This window comes from Tripterygium wilfordii, chromosome 5, assembly GCF_013401445.1.
Source record: "Tripterygium wilfordii isolate XIE 37 chromosome 5, ASM1340144v1, whole genome shotgun sequence".
Classification (NCBI taxonomy): domain Eukaryota; kingdom Viridiplantae; phylum Streptophyta; class Magnoliopsida; order Celastrales; family Celastraceae; genus Tripterygium; species Tripterygium wilfordii.
In genome coordinates, this window is record NC_052236.1 from 706,905 (window position 1) to 725,523 (window position 18,619).

The 18,619-nt window shown below is 39.4% G+C and overlaps 3 protein-coding genes across 4 annotated transcripts; 2 read left to right on the top strand and 1 right to left on the bottom strand.

The window, feature by feature from the left end:
- Positions 1–43: 43 nt before the first annotated feature.
- On the top strand, positions 44–9,981 carry LOC119998503 (ATP-dependent RNA helicase DEAH11, chloroplastic-like). The gene is made up of 3 exons (XM_038845856.1): positions 44–1,141; positions 3,509–6,644; positions 8,613–9,981. The coding sequence occupies exons 1-3, from the start codon at positions 239–241 to the stop codon at positions 9,824–9,826; spliced, it is 5,253 nt and encodes a 1,750-aa protein (XP_038701784.1). The 5' UTR covers positions 44–238; the 3' UTR covers positions 9,827–9,981.
- A 1,607-nt stretch (positions 9,982–11,588) lies between these two features.
- On the top strand, positions 11,589–13,260 carry LOC119998502 (histone H3.3). Its single transcript, XM_038845855.1, has 5 exons — positions 11,589–11,677; positions 12,304–12,375; positions 12,477–12,553; positions 12,647–12,737; positions 12,840–13,260. The coding sequence occupies exons 2-5, from the start codon at positions 12,304–12,306 to the stop codon at positions 13,008–13,010; spliced, it is 411 nt and encodes a 136-aa protein (XP_038701783.1). The 5' UTR covers positions 11,589–11,677; the 3' UTR covers positions 13,011–13,260.
- A 416-nt stretch (positions 13,261–13,676) lies between these two features.
- Positions 13,677–18,132, bottom strand: LOC119998501 (YTH domain-containing protein ECT4-like). Of its 2 annotated transcripts, none has more exons than XM_038845854.1 (9): positions 17,945–18,132; positions 17,267–17,343; positions 17,061–17,124; positions 16,720–16,778; positions 16,090–16,611; positions 15,070–15,657; positions 14,767–14,979; positions 14,543–14,689; positions 13,677–14,372 (listed from the first exon to the last, which is right to left on the bottom strand). In XM_038845854.1, exons 1-9 carry the CDS (start codon positions 17,970–17,972, stop codon positions 14,148–14,150), a joined length of 1,923 nt encoding a protein of 640 aa, XP_038701782.1. In that variant the 5' UTR covers positions 17,973–18,132; the 3' UTR covers positions 13,677–14,147. The 2 variants fall into 2 exon arrangements, with proteins under 2 accessions (XP_038701782.1, XP_038701781.1); XM_038845853.1 differs by having other exon boundaries at positions 16,998–17,124.
- Positions 18,133–18,619: the final 487 nt, after the last annotated feature.

An 18,619-nucleotide genomic window follows, 5' to 3' on the forward strand; every position in this document is an offset into this window, starting at 1 on the left:
CCCTCCCGGCCCCTCAAGTCCTTAAGTCTTCCAATATAAGAGAAACCCTCTGCAACCGGTGAATCGCTCGCTGAGAAAAACTTCGGCGAACTTTTCTGACCGGTCACTGAACTATCCGGTTTCTCTCTATTGTCGCGTTTCAACTACTTTCGTCGCTCTCTCTGACGAGACCACTCATCCGCTCACTGAGACACTTCCCTTCCCTCTCTAGGGTTTCTCTGTTTTCTCTCTCTATGCCATGAAGCAATCAACCGGCGCCCGCCGGTCACCGTCGCCGGGTTATGATCCTCGCTTTCCGCCGTTTCAGTCCCGTTCCGTTCGTCCCTCAACACCACCATCGTTCTATCCTCACCAACTTTACCACCAAAACCGACCTCAAAACCAGAATAACCGCTACGGTCAACAGTTCCGTTCGGTGGCCCCCAACGTCTGCCCGGAGTGCGTCGTCCAACTTCGTGCCAGTACGGGCGAATCGAGCAGGTCCGTAAAGAAGGACGTAGACGCGCTCTTTTCACAATGCCAGTCCGACCATGTGAGAGTTGTTTTTTCCTCCTCTGGCTCTGGTTCCGCCACGCTTTATTTCCAGCAGTGGGCCGAGGCACTCTCTTCATTGACCAAATTCTGGGAGCTCCGACTGAGCGGTGACCATGACCTTGCCCCAAGGCTTGTGTCAAGGGCGATTGACCCCGATGAGCTAAAAAATAGGCTCAGAGCCTTATTTGTTGAGCATGTTAAGGGCATAATGGATGGAGAGATAGTTAAGAGGTGTCAAGCGAAAATTCAGCTGAAATCGGATGAGATAGCTGGGGTTTCCGCTCAGCTCAAGGAAAGAAACAAAATTTGGATATGCAATGATTTGGTTCAAAAGAGGAAGGGTTTATCTGCAGAGAGGGACTTAATGGGGAAGAGAGTGAAGGAGTTTAAGGAAGCTATGAGGTGTTTGTTGTATTATCTTGGAGAAGAGGACTGTGCGGGTGTTGACATGGGCAGCGTTAAAGGTGTGCGGGTGCTCAAGTTAAAAGGGGAATATGATTGGGAGCGGATTTATCAGTTAACTGCAAGAGAGTGTAGGAGGCTGGAGGATGGTTTACCAATTTATGCTTACCGGCAGCAAATTCTCTATAGGATCTATGAAAAACAGGTACGCAGCTTTTACTTATTGTTGCTTACTGCTACAATTTGCATGTTGTAATCTTTATGCTTTTACTTACAATTTTTCTTTTCTGTTCTTAAGAGTGATTCCCTTATCTTTCGTGCTCGACGGCTTGTAAACCAAAAGCCACATCTCTTAATTGCATATTATCTCGCGACTTGGGCTTCATTCTTATTTCATTTGCATCACGGAAGTATTTTGGACACTGAACTCGTTGTTATCTGGCATTGGCATTACTTGAATGTAATACATTTTTTTCTCTGCCTAATTTAGCTGCACGCGATATTGGGTGAAAAATTATTTAAGATACTGTCTTGTCACTGCTATCATGTCAGATTCTGCTGTAGTTTATGACTTGTAATTTTGAAATTTTTTATTACTTCTTTCCACATTTATACAGAGTCGTAGTCTGAATTAATAATTTTGCCCCTTGCTCAAATTTACGTTTGCATCATAGTTTTTGGAACTTTACTACTGTTTGAACTAACATCTAGACCCTAATAAGTGTCTATTAAGAGTGTCCATATATTTACCTAGATTAATTTCTCTTCAAGATTTTCATGAATCAAGTAGCTGATTGATTCATCAGGGTAAAACAGTTGTCAAAGAAATGGTTATGGGCTGAGGCATATGTTTGTAGCTGATTTTGGTGGTGCCGCCAACCAATGGGCCAAGACCATGTAATTGTCTAGTGCATGTGGGATGGGAGACTCACATTTCCTGAATTTATCATGTAGGTTCGTGGTCCAACGTGGCCATGTCATGGGTGGTTCATCGACAAAAAAAATTTTTGTGAGGTTTTTTACAAGTTTCATGGCTTGATGAAGTTGCCTTAAAAATATTTATAAGCTATTCATCATATTGTTTTTCTTTTATTTTTTCTGTTGATGCTATGTTAGCGGTATCATATTTTCTAGATATGGTGTTTCGGTGATATGACCATACACATTCCCTTGAAAATCAATGAAGGAAATAAATGTAGAAAGAAGAACGCTTGGGTGGAATCTAGTAGAAACAGAAAGAGATTTGTGCATTCATCAGGGATCGAAGCACTTGCTGTGAATATGAAAGGTCAAACACAGGGTGGGTTGGTCCAATAAATTAGTCAAACTCAGTGCATATTTTTCCATAATAGTGTCAGAATCAGGGAAGTGCATAGTTGTGCAATATTACTCTGCATTGTGGAGAGACTATCTCGGTCTCTATATGTTCTACAAAAGGTATTACTTATATAAGTAGAATGATATTGTTATAATTTTGATATTTTCTGTCTTAAGCTGGTTGTAGTATAGCAGCATTGTTAAAACTCAGTGATAGAACTTCTCTTGTTCACACACATTTTTTCTGATCAGTAATTCGTTATAAGTTTTTGGGTGAAAGTTCTCAAAAATTTTCAACTTGGCAAATTTGGTGTTCAGGCTAGTCGAGTAGTCGTTCATTATTAAATTTCGTGTTCCAATTTTCTAGTTTAATCAATTGATTCTCAATTTTAAAATAACATAATTTGAAAATGTTTATGGTAGCTTTGTTGTCGAGTAAATTTCTGCGCGTGTTTGTTTTTAGGGGCTTTCCTTATCTCCTTGTGCTTCAACTGTTTTATGTGCGCCAGTCGTATGGTGGCTGTCAAAATGATTGAGGTGCTTTTATGTAGAGCAGCTGCTTCCAATGGCTGAGGTTGTTTTGCCTGTAAAAAGAGGCCCTCTAGTCTCGATTTTCTATTCTTTATGCCATAGGGAATTCAGTTCGCTATCACAAATGACACTGAAGCAAAATGAGGGGAAAAAAGAAGAGAGAAGGAAAAAGGATTTGGAACTATGCTTGTTATATAGTCTGTGCATACTCTTTCTGAGTAGCACCTCTTGCAATGGGATTCTATATTGAATTTTTATCCACTGTGCACCCACAGTTTTGTCATTTCATTAAATAGAATGTCATCACATTAATTAAATGTTCATACTAAGATTTTCTGTATGGTGGGCCACACTCATTTTTAATTGTGATTGTCTAGGGGTGTTCATTATGCTTGTGACAGATTTTCGTCGTGCTTCATGCAAAACTAGTTTTTTTCCTAATAAAACCTTTATATTATTACTAAAACATATCTCAAGGCATGTAAAATAACTGCATACTTATGCCCATGCTCCTTTTTTTTCTTCTCTTATAGAAAAAGCAAAGAGCGGGAAGGGGCTGAATATAATAAGTACTTTGTCAATGTTAATAATGCTATATTGTTTCTGTTTCCAGCTCATTTACATTGTTTTCCACTCTGTCGTCAAACCTATTTGACTCTTCACTCGAGCACATTGCAGAACTTGGATGTGAGTTTGATTTTCTTCTTAACTGTTGTTTGCACAGACACTGGTATTGATTGGAGAAACTGGTTCAGGAAAGAGTACGCAATTAGTTCAATTCCTCGTTGACTCGGGTGTAGCTGCTGAGGAGTCCATTGTCTGCACTCAGCCCCGCAAAATTGCAGCCACCTCACTGACACAAAGGGTCAGAGAAGAAAGCAGTGGATGTTACAAGGATAATTCAGTGATGTGTTATCCAACCTTTTCATCTACTCAGCAGTTTGACTCCAAGGTAATTTATATGACAGACCACTGCTTGTTGCAGCACTACATGAATAATAGAGACTTATCTGGGATTTCATGCATAATTATTGATGAGGCACATGAAAGAAGCTTGAACACTGATCTGGTAATGGCATTGGTTAGGGATTTACTTTTCCATAAACCCAATCTAAGACTTGTAATAATGTCTGCAACAGCTAATGCAAACCAGCTAGCAAACTACTTTTTTGGTTGTGAAATTTTTTACGTGGTTGGGAGAAACTTTCCGGTGGATGTTAGATATGTCCCTTGTGCCATCGAGGAATCTTCTTCTTCAAAGATTGTTTCTTCATATGTTGTTGATGTTGTGAACATGGCTAAAGAGATCCACAAAACTGAGAAAGAAGGGACTATTCTGGCCTTTTTGACTTCTCAAGCAGAAGTTGAATGGGCTTGTGAAAAATTTGAAGCCCCCTCTGCAGTTGCGTTACCGTTGCATGGGAAACTTTCTTCTGAAGAGCAATTCCAAGTTTTCCAGAAATTCCGTGGGAAAAGGAAAGTTATTTTTGCTACTAATCTTGCTGAGACTTCCATTACGATTCCGGGGGTCAAATATGTAATTGATTCTGGCATGGTTAAAGAAAGCAAGTTTGACCCTAACACTGGCATGAATACTCTAAGAGTTTGCTGGATCAGTCAGAGTTCTGCTGAACAAAGAGCTGGTCGTGCTGGGAGGACAGAACCTGGGAGATGTTATAGGCTGTATAGAAAGTGTGATTTTGAGTCAATGCCATCCAATCAGGAACCTGAAATTCGCCGTGTTCATCTTGGTGTTGCTGTTCTGAGAATCATGGCCTTGGGTATTAAGAATGTACAGGAATTTGATTTTGTTGATGCGCCTAGTACCAAAGCCATTGATATGGCAATTAAGAATCTTGTTCAGTTGGGAGCCATTGCACTGAACAATGGTGTCTTTGAATTAACAGAGGACGGCCGATACATGGTTAAATTGGGCATTGAGCCTCGTCTTGGTAGATTAATACTTAGTTGTGCTTGGCATCGCTTGGCTAAAGAAGGTCTCATTCTTGCTGCTGTCATGGCAAATTCCAGTAGTATATTCTGTAGAGTTGGTAATGACGAGGATAAGCTAAGAGCGGATGGACTTAAGGTGCAATTTTGCCATCCAAGTGGTGACCTTTTCACTCTGCTTTCTGTATATAAGGAATGGGAGGCTGTGGCGCCAGAAAGAAGAAATATTTGGTGTTGGGATAACAGCATTAATGCAAAGTCCATGCGGAGGTGCCAAGACACCGCTAAAGAACTGGAATATTGCCTTGAGAGAGAACTTGATTTTATTGTTCCGACATACTGGCGTTGGAATCCTAACAAGTCTTCTGAGCATGATGAGTGCTTAAAAAAGGTTATACTCTCCGCCCTTGCAGAAAATGTAGCTTTCTATTCTGGATCTGATCAACTTGGTTATGAAGTGGCATTGAATGGACAACATGTGCATCTCCATCCTTCATGTTCCTTGCGAATTTTTGGTCAGAAGCCAACTTGGGTTGTATTTGGTGAAGTCTTATCAACATCCGGTCAATATTTGGTCTGTGTAACTGCTTTTGACTTTGAATATTTCTCAACCCTGCACCCTCCTCCACTGTTCGATGTCTGTAAGATGGAAGGGCGGAAGTTGGAAGTAAAGGTATTGACTGGTTTTGGTGCTACCCTCCTAAAAAAGTTCTGTGGCAAGTCGAACAATAACCTGCTTTCTCTCAGGTCTCGTATTCGGGCTGCCTGTATGGATGAACGAATTTGTATTGAAATCAATTTTGATCAGAATGAAATCCAGTTATTTGCCTCCAAAGAAAGCATGGAGAAGGTTACTGTTATTGTGGTTGAGGTCTTGGAATGTGAGAAGAGGTGGTTGAGTAATGAATGCATGGAGAAATATTTATATGATGGGCATGGTTTTTCTCCTGTGGCTCTCTTTGGAGCTGGGGGTGAGATCAAGCACTTGGAGCTTGGGAAGAGTGCTTTGACTGTTGATGTATTTCATCCAAGTGCAAATATGATTGATGAAAAAGTGCTTTTACTTTTCTTTGAGAAACATACATCCGGTAGAGTTTGTTCTGTCCACAAGACCTCAGGCATTGGACAGGAGGGTGACGAAAAGGAAAAGTGGGGTAGGATAACTTTTTTGTCTCCTGATACTGCTGGAAAAGCCACTGAGCTGAATGGAGTTGAGTTTAGTGGCTCCACACTTAAGGTACTTCCAGCCCCAACAAGTTCTGGAGGTAACCATAGAATGGCTGCATTCCCTGCTATTAAAGCAAAAATATATTGGCCTCGTAAGCGCAGTAAGGGATTTGGAGTTCTTAAATGTCACTTGAATGACATCGGTTATATGCTTGATGATTTTGCTAACGTAGTGATGGGAGGCAACTATGTTCGGTGTGAAGTTAGCAAGAGAAATGATGACTGTGTTGTAATTTATGGAATTGATAAAGAACTTTCTGAAGCTGACATCTTAGGTGTATTGAGGACTGCTACTCATAGGCGAATCCTGGGTTTTTTTCTAGTGAGAGGGGATGCTGTAGAAAATCCACTGCACAGCACATGTGAGGAAGCTCTCATGAGAGAAATATCCTCTTTCATGCCTAAAAGGAATCTCTATTCTAGCTGTTGCAGAGTTCAGGTCTTTCCTCCTGAACCAAAGGATGCTTTTATGAAAGCATTGATGGTCTTTGATGGAAGATTGCATTTAGAGGCAGCAAAAGCTTTGGAGCACTTGGAAGGGAAGGTATTGCCTGGGTGTCATTCTTGGCAGAAACTGAAGTGCCAACAGTTGTTTTACAGCTCTATATCTTGTCCTGCATATGTGTATTCTGTAATCAAGAAGCAACTGGACACAGTACTTGCAAGCTTCAACTATGTAAAAGGTACTTATTGGCATCATGATTGCTTTGATCCTCCCTCTTTATCTTTCTACTTCTGGGTTTTGTGTTAGTTTTTATTATCTGCTGTAACTTTTGTACATCTCTTGCTTGTGGTATTATAGATTTACATTGTTTGTGGTTTTTTAGCTATTCTAAATTAATATATACTTACATATACATATATATTTTTTGATCAAAAACATACATATACGTATATATATTCATGTTTTTGATAAGATTAATGGTTCCAGTTATTTCTTATGTACTTTTTAGTTTTTACATGAGTCATGAATGTGGCATAAATTAGTACAGTTTTACGCTGGCTATTTTATTCACCCTGATGACAGGTTCTTACATGGAAAGTAAGTTCTTACTGTATTATTGTTATTTGGGCAATATCAGCGAGATAGAGTAATAAGTATGGTAGAATACCTCATGCCTACCAAGTTTCTGATCAATGTGCATGACTGTCCTTTTTATACTCCTTCACGAATAAGTGGACATAATGCTTATAAAATGGTGGGGGAGTTACTTGGTCTGGCACATGCTTATATTCAATATCCCTTTTTTTATGATTTCTTACGCACAAAGGGGTTTCTGGGCAAACATATGATGATTAGTTAGATCTGCACTTTGCAGAAATTTATATATGATATCGTTGACGGCTTGACGCCAACATTATAATTAGTATTTTAAATAGTAGAAGTTTATTTATATCTTTATAAATTTAAATTGAACAAGTACATTATAATATTGAACTTATACTGATACATGCGAGAACCTGTAGAAGTATGTTAGGTTTTAATGCACATGTTAATTATATTTGATTTTGATGCATGACTTGTTTTGTTTTTATGAAACTATTTGTTGGAATGTGAAACTTTACATGTCAGAGGCAGTAGGATAATTTGAAATTCAAATCATTCTTCATTTTGTGTTTGGTGGGCCAAGAAGAATGGATCCTTTATCTTCAAGCGATTTAGAGATTTTAAAGCTTTTCGGGTTCAAAAGGTCTAGCTTTCTTTCATTTATGGACTAGGCCAGGCTCCTATTTCCATTTGAAGATAGAGAAATGCTAAGGTGAAGAAATTTGTGAGAGGAAGCACGAAGGGAGGATAAGCATCCGTTATTTACTTTCTGTTGGATCATAGATGATAGAGGGTGCTGCCAGGATCTTTTAATGATGTAATTCCTTGTCCTTCTGGAGATGGAAAAGAAGTGATGAGGATTGGATGAATAAGAATGCTCGAGTAATTAATTTAGCAACTCATTTTATGGATCAGGAACTGGAAATCGTTGTTACCTGTGTGGATGAAACCTACTCTTCAATGTTATGGTCAACATGGAGGGTTGGCAAGTCAAGGTTTAGTATAGGGTTCTTTAAATAAGTTTGGAGGGACATGAAGTTAAATGCTGAGAGCTCCTCTAGAAATATCTCTCCACTTGAGAGGCATGCTGGGAAAGAAATTTATATTATTTTGGGGCCTGCTATAGTATTGAGTTAATAACTGATAATATAAATATATAATATTGTCAATTTTTTCGTTGTTGAGGGGCAACCGGGCAAGTATTTTGCACAGTGGGTAAAACTGTTGGAAAAGGTCTTAATGAGGTGGTCATTTTGGGGTTTGCCTCTTGCATTTGTTTGAGGACTGTTGTGGCTTCATGATGGCTATAATCATTGATTCTCTGGACTACTGTGTAAGCGCCAATGCATTGCTTTGGCCATATATTATCATCATGTTTACTAATGCTTTGAACATTAAATGAGAGCAGGCTTCCATTTCTTTGTGGCTCTTATCCGATGAAGTACATATTGCTTGTTTGTTGTCATGTGGCTATATAAGTCCCATTATTTTGAATTTCCGTACTCATCAAGCAGCATAATCGTATGTTCCCCCCATCCCCTAAAATCTTCTTCTGAAGTTTCATACTGCTTAGGGCTGACTGATTTTTAATCATCATTTGCAGGTGCAGAATACTTCCTGGAGAAGACCGAAAGTGGTTCATACCGAGTGAGAATATCAGCTAATGCTACAAGAACTGTGGCAGAGCTAAGACGGCCTTTGGAAGAGCTTATGAGGGGGAAGATCATCAATGATGCTAGCCTTAGTCCTTCCCTTATACAGCATTTGTTCTCCCGAGATGGTTTCAATCTTATGAAACTGTTGCAGCGTGAGACTGGAACCTGCATTTTGTTTGACAGACGTAGCCTTAATGTACGGGTCTTTGGTTCTTCACAGAATGTAGCCAAAGCCGAAGAGAAATTGATTCAATCCCTTCTTACACACCATGAAAGCAAGCAACTTGAAATCCGTCTCCGAGGTGGAAATCTGCCTCCTGACCTGATGAAAGAAGTGGTTAAGAGGTTTGGTCCAGACCTCCGTGGACTTGAACAGAAGGTACCGGGGGTTGAGTTAACCCTTAACGTCTACCGCCAAGTCATCTCCTTTCATGGTGAGAGAGAGCTGAGGCCTAAAGTGGAAGAAATAATACATGAGATTGCACAGTCCAGTGTTGGTTCGGATAGGAGCCTTGATGGTGAAAATGCTTGCCCCATATGCTTATGCGAAGTTGAGGATGGTCACAGGCTTGAAGGTTGTGGCCATTCAGCATGCCGACAGTGCTTGTTGGACCAGTTAGATTCTGCCCTCAAAAACTTGGATAGTTTCCCCATATGCTGTGCCTGTGAGGACTGTAATATTCCTATTTTGCTAACAGATTTGAAGTCTCTCTTGTCAAGTGAGAAGTTGGAGGAACTTTTCAGAGCTTCTTTGGGGGCATTTGTGGCAACAAGCGGAGGTGCTTACAGGTTTTGCCCATCGCCCGACTGCACCTCAGTTTATCAAGTGGCGGAACCTGGAATGGGTAGTGTGCCGTTCGTTTGTGGGGCATGTTATGCAGAGACCTGTACTAGGTGTCACTTGGAGTGTCATCCATCTGTGTCGTGTGAACTGTACCGGGAGTTCAAGGAAGATCCCGATTCGTCGCTGAAGGAGTGGTGCAGGGGAAAAAACAATGTCAAGAGCTGTCCTGTTTGTGGGTATACAATTGAGAAAACAGAAGGGTGCAACCACGTAGAGTGTTTATGTGGGAGGCACATTTGCTGGGTCTGTCTAGATTATTATCATAGCAGTGAGGACTGCTATGGCCATTTGAGATCCGTGCATATGACTTTTATATAATTTCGAACTGTTTTAAGTCTAGTTTTTAGCTATTATCTGTAAAGGCTCGCTCGTATTATCCATGTAAATATATAGCCAGCTTCGTATTTAGGCTATACATAGCCATGTAAAAAGTGCCTTGTACAGTTTTAAATATCCAGTCCCTTCTCTCTCTACCTTGTTTCCCCTGTTCTACTGCTCTACATTGCCAGGACGAATAAATACTTATTTTAGCCATCCAAAGATATGACTCGTTTCTAATCAGTCACCGCGTTTTCAAATTTCTTCTCATTCTCTGCGTAGCTGTATTTACAGAATGTTTCTGCAAAAAACCTAGAAGATAAGCAAGTACTGAAGCCAATATCTGCAACCAAATGCTAGTCCCACACCAGCAAACCACAAACAAATTGCCAAAGCCACAATCCATGAAACTCCCTCACCATCATCATCACCCTCTTCTACCCTTCCCCACCTGCAACCACCCATCATCTCCTTCTCCGATGGTTGTCGATGTGGTTGTAACATCAAAACTTGAACCTCAAGCAACTTCACCCATTGCCGATAAGCAAATAGATCCAAGGACTCCTTCATTAACATTTAACACATTAGCAATGGAATCCCTCTCCTTGGCCAAACTCTCTGCTCTCTTCTCCGCCTCCCTTGCCCGCATCTGCGACAGTCTAAAGACCTTCGCAAGCTCCAACTTCTCATACTCACCATTGTCTTCTCTTCCAATCATGCCACAGACCCTATTCATGGACAATATCTCTGTCTCATCAGACCCAGAGAAAACCTTCTGGGGTGGAGGCAAATCACAATTCTTCATCATCTCCATACCAAGCTTTTGAGAAAACTTTAGGTCTCCAAACCCCATCATGCTCGTTCATGACTCCAGCATTCAGTTTCTGGTTATAGAAACTTGTGCTACTAGACTTCAATATGAGTATTAAATAAGGAAGGTAAAAAAAAACATCGTGATTTTACGAAATATTTATACGTCCGTATTTTAATTCAGACTTAGTTAATTGATCAAATCCAAATTTATTGAATTTATTCAGATGTCATCCTTTTCAATAATATAATATTGGATGACCCTACATACATTTTTTTACCTTAAAATAAAATTACAATCAATACAAACAATTCATAAAACTTTAAAATAAAATACAAAACAAATAGTCATACAGTACCAAATACAAAATAAATTAATAATGAAACAACATTCAAGTTGAGAAGGTAAAAATTACAATAAATCAATAACATCAAATAATTTCAAGTTTCAAACCAACTTACTCTGTAAAATCACTATATGTCATCAATTAATCTCTATATGGTTTGAATCATGAGAACATACATCAATTATAAGTTTGAAATTTGGGTCCGAATTTAAATCAGTCAAGATTTCTTGTGTTCATGACCCGATTATAAATTTGACAAGATTTTTGCATTTGAATCTAAATTTCGAACATACAAATAATGTTGTTAATTAATTTAATCGAAATGAGGCAAATTCCGTCAACCAAACATAACACACAAGTTTCCAATGACAGTAAATTTGGCCCAGCTAGCCATTGCTTCGAGTGGGATCAGTTCTTTCTGACCAATCAGAATCAATTATTGAAGTTTAACGATCCGGGTAATCACTCCAACTTCACATCGTACCCGTCCGTTCCGTCAAAAAAACACAACTTATCCCCGTTATAGACGTCCGATTCGTACAGAGAAAGCACAAGGATTGTTAATTTCAACCGTCTGATCACCCTACCTGGCCCATTACTTTTTCCTATAAATAGACATTAACCGCCCGTCAATTCAAACTTTTATTGCAGTTGGCTTGGAGAGAGAGACAAGAGATTTGTGAAGAAAGTAGGGGTATGTTTTCTCTCCTTCGTCTCTAGCGATTAGGGTTCTAAATTCAATTTGAATGTCTGTTTAGGGCTCGATTGGCGAGTTTGTTTGGTTTTATGCTAGTGTTTGAATTGAAATTTGGTTCGAGTCTGTTTGTTGTTTTGATTCTGCCTGTTATCTCTTCTTTCCCAAATTGATGCTATTCTTTGATTATATCTAGGGTTCTCGATTTGAAACATTGTAGATTGTCTGTAATTACGGAATCTCTTCCTGGAATGATAGTTTTGTGCTGAATTCGTGACTTGGCGTTCTTGGATCTGTACATAATATGTTTCGTGCGTCTTAGGGTTATAGTTAGGAGAACGGTATTCCGCTGTATTTAATTCTTGGATAGAATGTATTCTCTTCTACTTCTATTAGCTTTTCCTTATATCAACCCGGTTTAGTCTGGAGAACTCTGATTTTTATGGTATTTCGTGATATAGGCTTTAAATTTTACATGTCGAAGACATAAGAAATTGTGATTTGAAAATTCGGCAATTTCCTTGAAGAAAGCCGAGCACAATTAGGCTTTGAAAGATTGAATTTTGTACGATTCCCTCTCCCTCCCCCCATCTCCCTTTGTTTTCTAAGTTGTGTTATTTGTGCAGATGGCCCGTACTAAGCAGACTGCTCGTAAGTCAACTGGAGGGAAGGCTCCAAGGAAGCAACTTGCTACCAAGGTCTGTGGGTCACTTATTTCTCTTTGGCTTGCTTTCTAGGATTGATGACAATTGTGGTTTTTGTGAATTCTAATTTGATTTTGAATTTTACATTTGATCAGGCTGCCCGTAAGTCTGCTCCAACTACTGGAGGAGTGAAGAAACCTCATCGATACCGCCCTGGTACTGTTGCTCTTCGGTGAGTCTGATTACCTTCCTGTGGATTTGCTAGTCATATTGATTAGTAATGTCAAAGCTTGTCATGTGATGTATATGCTTTATTATTATGCAGTGAAATTCGCAAGTACCAGAAGAGTACTGAGCTCTTGATAAGGAAACTCCCCTTCCAGAGGCTTGTCCGTGAAATTGCCCAGGACTTTAAGGTTAGATATAATTAAAGAGTGATTATTGTTCTTCTGTAAGCTGTGGGTTTTTGGATCTCTGGCCATGGTCATAATGTGTGTGGTTTTTCTACTGTGATGCAGACTGATCTGCGTTTCCAGAGCCATGCAGTGCTGGCCTTGCAGGAGGCTGCGGAAGCATACCTTGTTGGTTTATTTGAGGACACCAACCTCTGTGCCATTCATGCCAAGCGTGTTACAATTATGCCCAAGGACATCCAGCTTGCTAGGAGGATCAGGGGTGAACGTGCTTGAGTATTGAAATGGGGAGGGGATAGTTGTGGTTTTTAGTTATATGTGTTGATTTGCTCAGTCAAAGTTGCTAAGGTGGTAGACAATAGGTAGTTTTGTGGCTGTTGTGTAATTCCAGGGGGTTATATAACTGGTAGTGTTCGTCTGATCATAGACATGAATTTGCGCTTTTGTTACAGCTTCTACCATGTTTTGTGGTACTGATACCTATATCCTATTGTTTCTAATCTAGTTCAGTTTATGTTTTAGTTAAGTTTTTCTTTGATATTTGCTAAAACTGTAAGTTGTGATTGGAGATGTTTATCTATGTGTTACACTGTTGAAACTTGAAACCAACGGGTGTGCTGCTCAATCCTTGTGTTAAGGCAAAGCTTAGAATTATACAGAGGAGAGGAGCAAAAAGCTACATTGATTCAGAAGGCAGTTAGTTTGGTTATGAACACTTGCTATGAATCTAGAAGTTTCATTCTTTTTTGTTCAATATAATGCTGAACGTCATGAAAAATCCTCAATCAAAATCATGATGTTATGGATGGCAAACACATATTTGTAGGTCAAGGTCACACGTTGAATTTCCCATACTGTTTCACATATGTTTACATCGGCATCATCATATGATTGTCCCCTTGTAGCACAAGAGGATACTGAGGACAATAGCAAACAGAGAAATGAACGCAAAAGCAAAAGGTTAAATATCATTCCAACTATATTTTCTTAATAATTCTTACCCACCTTGCTTCAGCCCTCTTACTATTACAAGTAAAGCCGCCTTGCAACCAAGTATCCCAAATTTCCACTGCAGGAAATAGTCTAACCACCAAAAGAAAACCAAAAAAAGAGACACCATGACAGACAAACCTAAACCTATTCTCATGAGGAATGAAATCTCACAAGGAGCCAATTGCTATGAAAACAGAGAAAAAAAAAACATGGGTTCAATATTAGGATCTAGACTTTCTAGAAAAGCCCTATGAACTACCAACTGAAGAATCTTGCAATATCCATTGCCTCTGCAAATATTTGAGACTTGTAAAGCAGCAAAACAGATCTTCTCTGTGGCAGCCTATTACTCCTGTATGGCAGAACTTTAAAGATCAACTCCAATCATACCATAGACTACCACTGTGTCAGCAGATTTGCTTAGCAACCATTTGCCAACCCATTAGCTATTTTCTCAGACACAACCGATTTGCCACCTTGGGCGACATCACCACCTTTTGCAGCCAATCCATTTTCATGATGGTCACTGTTAGGAAGCTGTGTTGAAGTGGGTTCCTTGCTTAAATCTGATGCAACCTCCAATGACACCTGCTGCGATCCATTTGCAATTTCTTTCTTCTCTTCCTTGGGCTTTCCATCCCACACCTACATCATCAAAAAGTAAAATAGAAAGAAGAACTAATTCAAATTTCACAGCACTAAGAAGGAGAAAACCTCAACAGGTGCAGGACTAATCATCAATCGAAAAAATAAAGGGACAAAAATAAACAAATAATAATAAACTATTTGAATCTACGAAGCAAAGTATGTCTTACCAGTTTCTGGAGTTGCTGCTGCTTTTCCTTCTTTTCCTGAATTATCTTTTGCCGGGCCTCATAAAACCCAAAATCATCCAAAATGGATGTTTTACTCGAATGACCCTTGAATATCTTGATCATTTTAAGCCCGTGCTCCAACTTGACCTGCAAGTGGAATTTCCATTTAGGATGGGAAAAACATACAAACTAGTTGGGAGAGACACTACCAATTTGGTACTTACCTCTTGAGTGTCCCTGCTGTTGGTGACTGGTTTATTCTCGTTGTTCTCAAGGATAATATGTTTGAGTAAATTGTTTGGCACATCCTTAACAATGTGCCACTTAACCGGGAAACAACCAGTCCACTTGTCTTGTTGCCAATATCCCAGAGTCTTGTCAAAATCAACTGGACCCACCATCTCTGCAAGGCCAACGAACTGTCCACTAGTATTGACCTAAACAACAATAAAAACAACAACATTAAAAGACCATCTACACCTGTCAAATTGAACCGCCACATTAATTGATGGCATATTCATGCTCACCGAAAAAAAGAGGAATACAGGGCAGCCACCAGATAACTGTTGAGCCTCTTGGTATGATGCTTCAAGCTTCTTGTTGCCATTCGGTGTGCTGGCCCAGACATTGTACTTGATGCTCTTATGGATATCATCCTCACTGTAAGACTTAATAATGAAGAACTTTGCATCAGCATAATCCTCAGCGAGATCTGCTTTATTGAACTCTTCCAAGCCTGGGCACACACTGGTCATGGCTTTCTCTTCCCCACTTGTTTCATCTGATGGTCCATTCTGAACATTATCTGCACATGTATTGGGCACAAAACCCCTCTGGTTTTTAGGTCCCTTTGACCGAGGTCCCCTATTCAGCTCGTTCAAATCATCAACATTTTCATTTCCATAACCACCGTAGCCATAACCCCGCCCCCTGGGTCTGTACTTTCCATCAGCAGCAGGCCACCCACGTCCATTTGCTCTTGAACCATAACCGGTGGATCCATAGCCAATACCAGATCTATAGGCACCTCCATAATGACCATAAAATCCATTTGGATGCATCCCATTCATAAACCCATCAGTAGAACCCATGCCAGGACTAGGGTTGTGAAAACCCTGAAAAAAAAAGGAAAAAAAGAGGGATTAGCATCTAAGATAATAAACAAGAATATGCATCATGACCATATCACCTTCCTGCATGGAAAACTGTTCACGAAGTTTTCAAGAAAAAGCCATCCAAATACAGGCTGGCTCAACCTAAAGGATAAACTAAGTGTTCATTTAACATCATAATTTTAATGGTTGGATCTTGGTCTTGGATGAGATTATAGGTCAAGCGCACTAGATGTAACCAATCATATTGTATTCTGATTATTGAAGAGAAACGCAGCTAGGCAATTGAAGAATTTAGCAATGTCAATTACCCGGAAAGTATCAGAATTTTGCACAGGAAAACAGTAATCTATATCTCAAAGGAACAGACCATATCTTCACTTCACAAGAAAAAAAAAAAGTTACAGATAAAAATGTATTCTAAATTTTGCATACCACATAGTGAGAATTCGGATAGTAATTCTGTTTTCTCTGGAAAGAGCTATTCTTTGATTTCGAGAATGAGGAAGTAACTCTGGAGCCGGTGAGAGACCCATCAAAACCAAATCTTGGACCGGCAAAGCCAGAAGCAGGAGTACCCCCATTGACGTTACTTGGAGTGAACAATGAGTTATTGTGAGTTGGTTTAAATGGAACAGGACCACTGTTTGCCTTCGCAACCCCATTATTCACAGTTCTGTTAGAATTGCTTTTAGATGTTTCCAAAGACAAAGCCTTCTGATCACCCACAGTGGAGGTGGAGAAAGCATCCTGTGGAGGGGCGACTGAACTAGAAATCATTGGACCAGAGGTTGTAGTTGCATGGAAATAAGAAGGATATTGATAGTGCTGAGGCCCATATATCTGACCATCATTCCCCATGGTAGGAATTGGGGTAGCTGCAGGAGAATATGGACCATATGTGGGATATGCATAGCCATTGTGATACATAACAGGAGCACCATCACCATAAACTGCCTGGAAAAATGACAGCCATCAGGACATACAAGAACGACTAGACAAAATGACAAAAAAATCATGCAGTGAATATAGTGGAATCGTTGAACTGCAAGCGCAAAGACTTACAGAGGACATAAGCATCCCCTCTGAATTCGCATACCTCGAATAGTCATCCCACTCATTACCTGTGCCAATAATTGATATGTGGGTCAATGCCAAACAATCTTCTCATGAAATTAAAAATACAGACCAAAAGATATAAACCAGCGCACAAAAAAATTTCAGCTTCAAAATCAAGAAAAATATAGCAACCATTATGTTTGATACAAGCTTTGAAGTTTTTGAATGTAATAGAACAAATACAGTTATTGACCCCATAAGCAATAGTCGAATTCACAACTTACTTCCATAGTAATAGGGAGTAGGGGCAAAACCATTAGGAGTGTAGCACATAGTTGGATCCACACCTTGATGGAGCTGACCATTTGTAACATTCCCCAGATTGGCTGAGCCATACTGGTAAACAGAGGTCTGCACACAAGGAAAGATAAACCTTTAAATTCAGTTCATTTGTTTACCAGAAACACAACTTACAACAATTTATCATTAATGCCAGTGCATCTGGGCGTCAACTTGAAGGTCCATTCTTAAATCAATAGTAAGTGCAAAGTACCTTCTTAGTGGCATCAGAAACTTCTGAAGTCTTCGTTTGAGAATCCAAGTTCAAATTCTGCAGCAAATTTGCAGTTTCTAGAGAAAGCATGAGTAAAGGAAGTACATCTCTTTACATCTTAATTAGGCATCACAAACTTTAGTACACAAGTGGCTTCTACCATATTCCAATCCAAACTATATACCCTACTCTCCGAGTTCATTTGTTAATTGAAACTTCAAAAACCCTAGTAGCTGAAAAAGGATTTGAAAAGAATGGGAGTAAGTGACTATTCAATTCCCAATTTAATCAATCAGCCAATGGTTTTTGCTTAGCCATATCAATCAACCATCAAGAAAAATAAATCATTAGAACCAACAAAGTCAAAGCTTCTCAAAACCAGATCTCTTCAAGAGTGATAAGAATCTACAGCTGGTTAATCTCAAACCAGATAAATTCATTCGGGTTCAACAAGTAATCCCCGTATAACAATCACAATAATCAAAACACTAATTAAAAGACACAAGAACAACCACCCATATAAATCTCACCGTCAGATGCTTCAGCTAAAAGGGAAAAGACAACAAAATTCAAAATCTACCACCACCAGCTAAATACAAGCGGGAAATGAACAACAGATCAGAAAAACAAACCCAAGAAATTAAAACAAAGAAAAAAACGGAGTTTAGTAAAGGATACGATCTGCGGAAGGAGTAGCAGTAGCCATGGTCAAAGAAAGATAGGTTGAAACAAAAAAGATCTTTCTTAGACGGTGAAAAAAAGAGAGTGTTTGCGATAAAACCCTAAAAGATCCCCAAATCAATTTGGGGGCTTTAGAGAAGGGAGGGAGGGAGGGGAGGGAAACGAGAGCTCTTCGCAGCACAGCCGCCAAGGGCTAGAGAGGGTTTTGTTGGACGTTGGTAGACGAGCGGAGTTTCAAATACCACGTATGTTCCCTTTTAAGCTACTTGAATTGAAGTACTCCTACTAATTAGGAGAATATTTCTTTCCAAAACAAGAAAGGCTAAATTAAGTCATTATATTATATATATATATTAAGAATTATATCCACCATGATGAAATGTTGTGCGTACAATTCAATGGTGAATATCGGGATCCCTATCATAACTGCTTTTCGTTCGAAAAATGATAAAAGATGACATTAATTGATATCCCACTTATCCCAGTTGTTGAGTTGAACGCACAAGGTTTAAGTAAATTCGTGCGCTCCACATGTCTCACATGTTATGCACATGAAATGTTTTACTTCCAACTTAAGATAATTGGAATACCAATTACTAGGATCCCTGTCATAATTGTGTTTTCATTTGATGATGAAAATGATCCTGGTAATTGATATCCCACCCACTGAAA